Source organism: Rhincodon typus, chromosome 29 (genome assembly GCF_021869965.1).
Source record: "Rhincodon typus isolate 14 chromosome 29, sRhiTyp1.1, whole genome shotgun sequence".
NCBI lineage: Eukaryota > Metazoa > Chordata > Chondrichthyes > Orectolobiformes > Rhincodontidae > Rhincodon > Rhincodon typus.
The window spans coordinates 38,936,514-38,941,653 of record NC_063360.1 but is presented as its reverse complement, the minus strand read 5'-3'; the positions used below and the strand labels follow the sequence as shown (position 1 = coordinate 38,941,653).

At 48.8% G+C, this 5,140-nt stretch overlaps 1 protein-coding gene across 1 annotated transcript; it reads left to right on the top strand.

The window, feature by feature from the left end:
* The first annotated feature begins 4,024 nt into the window (after positions 1-4,024).
* LOC109919401 (transcription factor JunD) lies at positions 4,025-5,134 on the top strand. The gene has a single exon (XM_020519394.2). It carries the CDS (start codon positions 4,133-4,135, stop codon positions 5,006-5,008), a length of 876 nt encoding a protein of 291 aa, XP_020374983.1. The 5' UTR covers positions 4,025-4,132; the 3' UTR covers positions 5,009-5,134.
* The last annotated feature ends 6 nt before the right edge of the window (positions 5,135-5,140 follow it).

Here is a 5,140-nt window from a genome sequence, read left to right as displayed (position 1 = left end):
TACAACTCTTTTCCTACATTGTTCCCTCCATTCCTCACCATGGGAATGTCTCTGATCTGGTCATTTTCCCCACGTTGCTAAGAAGTTTTAATGAGCCAGTATAAAGCACTGGTTCGGTCGCAGTGGCAGCATGATGTCCAGATCAAGGCACCATGCTTCAGGAAGTTACATTGGTTAGGCCACTTCTGGAGTACTGTGCTCAATTCTGGTCTCCCTGCTATTGGAAAGATGTGTTAAACTTGAAAGGATTTAGAAAAGATTTAAAAACCGAAAGAACTGCGGATGCTGTAAATCAGGAACAAAAACAGAAGTTGCTGGAAAAGCACAGCAGGTCTGGCAGCATCTGTGAAGAAAAAAATCAGAGTTAACATTTCAGGTCTGGTGACGGTTCCTCAGAAACGTTAACTCTGATTTTTTCTTCACAGATGCTGCCAGACCTGCTGAGCTTTAGAAAAGATTTACAAGGATGTTGCCAGGGTTGGAGGGTTTGAGCTACAGGGAGAAGCTGAATAAGCTGGGGCTATTTTCTCTGGAGAATCGGAGGCTGAGGGGTGACCTTATAGAGGTTTATAAAATCATGAGGGGCATGGATTGGGTGAATGGTCAGGGTCTTTTCCTCAGGGTGGGGGGAGTCCAAAACTAGAGGGCATAGTTTAAGGTGTGAGAGGGGAAAGATTTAAAAGGGACCTAAAGGGCAACTTTTTCACACAGAGGGGGTGTGTGTAAGGAATGATCTGCCAGAGGAAGTGATGGAAGCTGGTACAATTTAAAAGGCATTTGGATGGGTATGAATAGGAATTTGAGGGATATGAGCCAAATGCTGACAAATGGGACAAGATTAATTTAGGATATCTGGTCAGTATGGATAAGTTGGACTAAAGGGTCTGTTTCTGTGCTGTACATCTCTATGACTCTATAACTTTAAATATGTCAAGACAGTGGATAATATTTATGGGAATGATTGCGGGGATGAGGAACTTCAGTAAAGACAATGGATTGAAGAAGCATCTTCTTATAAAAAGGAAAGTTGAGGCAATTTGATGAAGGTGTTCAAAATAATGGTGTGGTAGGTTCTGGATAGAAAGACAGAGAGAAACCTTTTCCATTGGGTGAGAATGAGAAGGCAATGTTTAAGGTAATTAGCAAAAGAAATAAGACATGACTTGAGGGAAAGTGTTTTCATGCAGCAAGGGTTTAAGGTCTGGAATGCACTCCCTCAGAGCTGGTGGAGACAGATTCAATCATTAGATTCAAAACAGAACTGGATAATCATCAGAAAGAAAAGACTAAATGGGGCTAGGGGGAAAAGCAAAGGGAATGGGATAAATTGAGTTGCTTTTGCAAAGAGAGCCAGCACTGGACCTCTCAAATGTTAATGTTGATCTCTCTCTTTGCACCTTCTCTGCAGCTCTAGCACTGTATTCTGCGCTCTGTTCTGCTACCCTGTTGCACTTTGTATGGTGCAATCTGCCTATAGAGCACACGAAACAACACTTTTCACTCTATCTCAGTATGTGACAACAATAAACCAAATCAAACCTACATGATGAGCTAATATAAAAACAAAAAACTGCAGACACTGGAAATCTGAGACAAACACAGAAAGTTCTGGAGAAACTCAGCTGGTTGGCAGCTTCGGTTGGAAGAGAAACAGAGGTAGACAAGTCCCCAGGGCCTGATGGGATATACCCCAGAATACTGAGAGAGGCAATGGAGGAAATTGCTGGGGCCTTGAGGGAAATCTTTGTATCCTCACTGGCTACAGTGGAGGTCCCAGAGGATTGGAGAATAGCCAATGCTGTTCCTTTATTTAAGAAGGGTGACAGGAATAATCCAGCTAATTACAGGCCGGTGAGCCTTACATCAGTGGTAGGGAAATTACTGGAAAGGATTCTTCGAGACAGGATTTACTCCCACTTGGAAATAAATGGAGGTATTAGTGAGAGGCAATATGGTTTTGTGAAGGGGAGGTGGTGTCTCACTAACTTGATTGAGTTTTTTGAGGAAGTGACGAAGATGATTGATGAGGGTAGGGGAGTGGATGTTGTCCACATGGAACTTCAGTAAGGCCTTTGACAAGGTCCCTCATGAAAGGCTGATACAGAAGGTAAAGTCGCACAGGGTCAGAGGTGAGCTTGCAAAGTGGAAAAAAAATTGGCTCGGTCATAGAAGACAGAGGGTAGCGGTGGAAGGATGCGTTTCTGAATGGAGGGCTGTGACTAGTGGTGTTCCTCAGGGATCAGTGTTGGGACCTTTGCTATTTGTAATATATATAAATTATTTGGAAGAAAATGTAACTGGTTTGATTAGTAAGTTTGTGGATGACACAAAGGATGGTAGAATTGCGAAAAGCAATGAGGACCATCAGAGGATACAGCAAGATACAGATTGGTTGGTGACTTGGGCAGAGAGATGGCAGATGGAGTTTAATCCGGAAAAATGTGAGGTAATGCATTTCTGAAGATCTAATCCAGATGGAAAATATACAGTAAATGGCAGAACCCTTAAGAGTATTGATAGGCAGAAGGATCTGGGTGTACAGGTACACAGGTCACTGAAAGTGGCAACGCAGGTGGAGAAGGTAGTCAACAAGGCATATGGCCTTCATCGGCCGGGGCATTGAGTTTAAAAATTGGCAGATAATGTTACAGCTTTATAGAACCTTAGATAGACTGCATTTAGAATATTGTGTTTAATTCTGGTCGCTACACTACCAGAAGGATGTGGTGGCTTTGGAGAGGGTACAGAAAAGATTTACCAGGATGTTGCCTGGTATGGAGGGCATTAGCTATGAGGAGAGGTTGGAAAAACTCTCACTCTCACTGGAATGACGGAGGTTGAGGAATGACCTGATAGAGATCCATAAGATTATGAAGGGCATGGACAGAGTGGACAGTCAGAAGCTTTTTCCCAGGGTGGAAGAGTCAGTTACGTAGGTTTAAGGTGAGAGGGACAAAGTTTAAAGGCGATGTACAAGGCAAGTTTTTTACACAGTGTGTGCTGGGTGACTGAAACTTGCTGCCAGGGGAGGTTGTGGAAGCAGATACATTAGTGACTTTTAAAGGGCATCTTGGCAAATACAAAAATAGGCTGGGAATAGAGGGGTACAGTTCCCCAGAAGGGTAGGAGGTTTTAGTTGTGACGGGCAGCATGTCGGTGTAGGCTTGGAGGGCCAAAGGCCCTGTTCCTGTACTGTAATTTTCTTTGTTCTTTGACATTTTAAGTCCAGTGACCCTTTCTAGTAATTTCTTTTTGCATTTATGTAGTGCCTTTCACATCCCCCATGACACTCCTACATGCTTTAGAGTCAATGAAGTATTTTTGAAATTGTAATGCTGGAAACATTTTGTTTTATTATGTATGACTTCTATCATTGATGTAGGCACCATGCTGGGACAGCTTCTAAAACTTTTCACTATATTTCATGTAAAAGTACACGTGACAGTAAATTTCGATTCTATTCTAAAGGCTGGATCCCACTAGCAACAATATGATAAGGACCAGGGAATCTGTTACAGTAAAACAGAGAACTGCAGATGCTGGAAATCTGAAACAAAAGCAGAAGTTGTTGGAGAAACTCAGCAGATCTGGCAGCATCTGTGGAAACAGAGTTAACACAGTGTAGAGTTGGATGAACAGGCCAGGCAACAACAGAGGATCAGGAAAGTTGACGTTTCCGGTCCAGACCCTTCTTCAGAAATGCATCTGCAGTTGTTACCACCCGTGGGACATAGTACTCCGACTCCAGTACGTAACTCGTGATGGGCCGAATCGCGGCTCCGGATCCACCTTAAAGGTTTGGGAATCACGTGTGCACCTCCGCAACGCCCCAAACCGTTACGTCACCCTGACCCCGCGCTGTTTGGTCCAAACAATCGTCTCCTTGGCAACAGGTGGCCAATCGGAGCGCGATATGCAAAGAGGATCTCCCTGGAAGACGTCACCAACAGCCAATGGGAGGGCGTGGCGGTGAGCTCATGGGGCGGGCGGTCACGTGCCCGAGTCTATTTAAGAGGAAGCAGGTTGGGGGGCGAGCGGCACAGAACGCGGTGAAGCCCGAGCTGTCGGATTGTGTAGCTGTGTCCGCCGCCGGGGCCTGGCCAGCACTTACCTCCGAGCCCTGGCCCCGGGAATGGAAACGCCTTTCTACCATGAGGACAACCTGAGCTCAGCCCGCGCCATGAAAAAGACCCTGAGCCTGCCCATCGCCGGTAGCGGCCTGAAGAGCCAGCGAGAGGCCGAGGCCTCACTGCACTCCCCGGACCTCAGCTTCCTCAAGCTCGCCTCTCCCGACCTGGAGCGCCTCATCATCCAATCGAGCGGCCTAGTGACCACCAGCCCCGGCCCAGCACCCGGTCTTTACTCGCGGCCTGTGACGGACGAACAGAACTCGTTCGCCGAAGGTTTTGTTAAAGCGCTGGAGGATCTCCATAAACAGAACCAGCTGAGCGGGCCTCAAGCCCCGGGCTCAGCTGATGGTCCCGGCCCGGCTTCGCAGCCTCCTGGTCCGGCCGGCCCCGGCTTACAGCACTCGGAGCCTCCTGTCTACACCAACCTGAGCACCTACAGTGGCCCGGGACCTGAGGCCCCGGCTCTCGGACACAGCACTGAGGCCGCAGGCACCGCCTCGTACTCGGCCCTCGGGCAGCAGCTGTGCCCGCAGGCCCGGCTTCAGGCTCCCAAGGACGAGCCGCAGACGGTACCCGATGTGTCGGGCCTGGGGGACAGCCCGCCGCTCTCTCCCATCGACATGGACACCCAGGAGCGCATCAAGGCCGAGAGGAAGCGGCTACGGAACCGCATCGCCGCCTCCAAGTGCCGCAAGAGGAAGCTGGAGCGGATCTCCCGGCTGGAGGACAAGGTCAAGAGCCTCAAGTGTCAGAACTCGGAGCTAGCATCTACCGCCAGCCTCCTGAGGGAACAGGTCGCTCAGCTCAAGCAGAAGGTGCTCACCCACGTCAACAGCGGCTGTCAACTGCTGCTCTCTCCCCAGGTGCAGGCTTATTAGATACTGGCCCTGGGCTCCAGTGCGGGACACCACCCGGTGCAGGGCATGGCCCTGGGGCTCCAGTGCAGGACACCACCCAGTGCAGGGCATGGCCCTGGGGCTCCAGTGCAGGACACCACCCAGTGCAGGGCA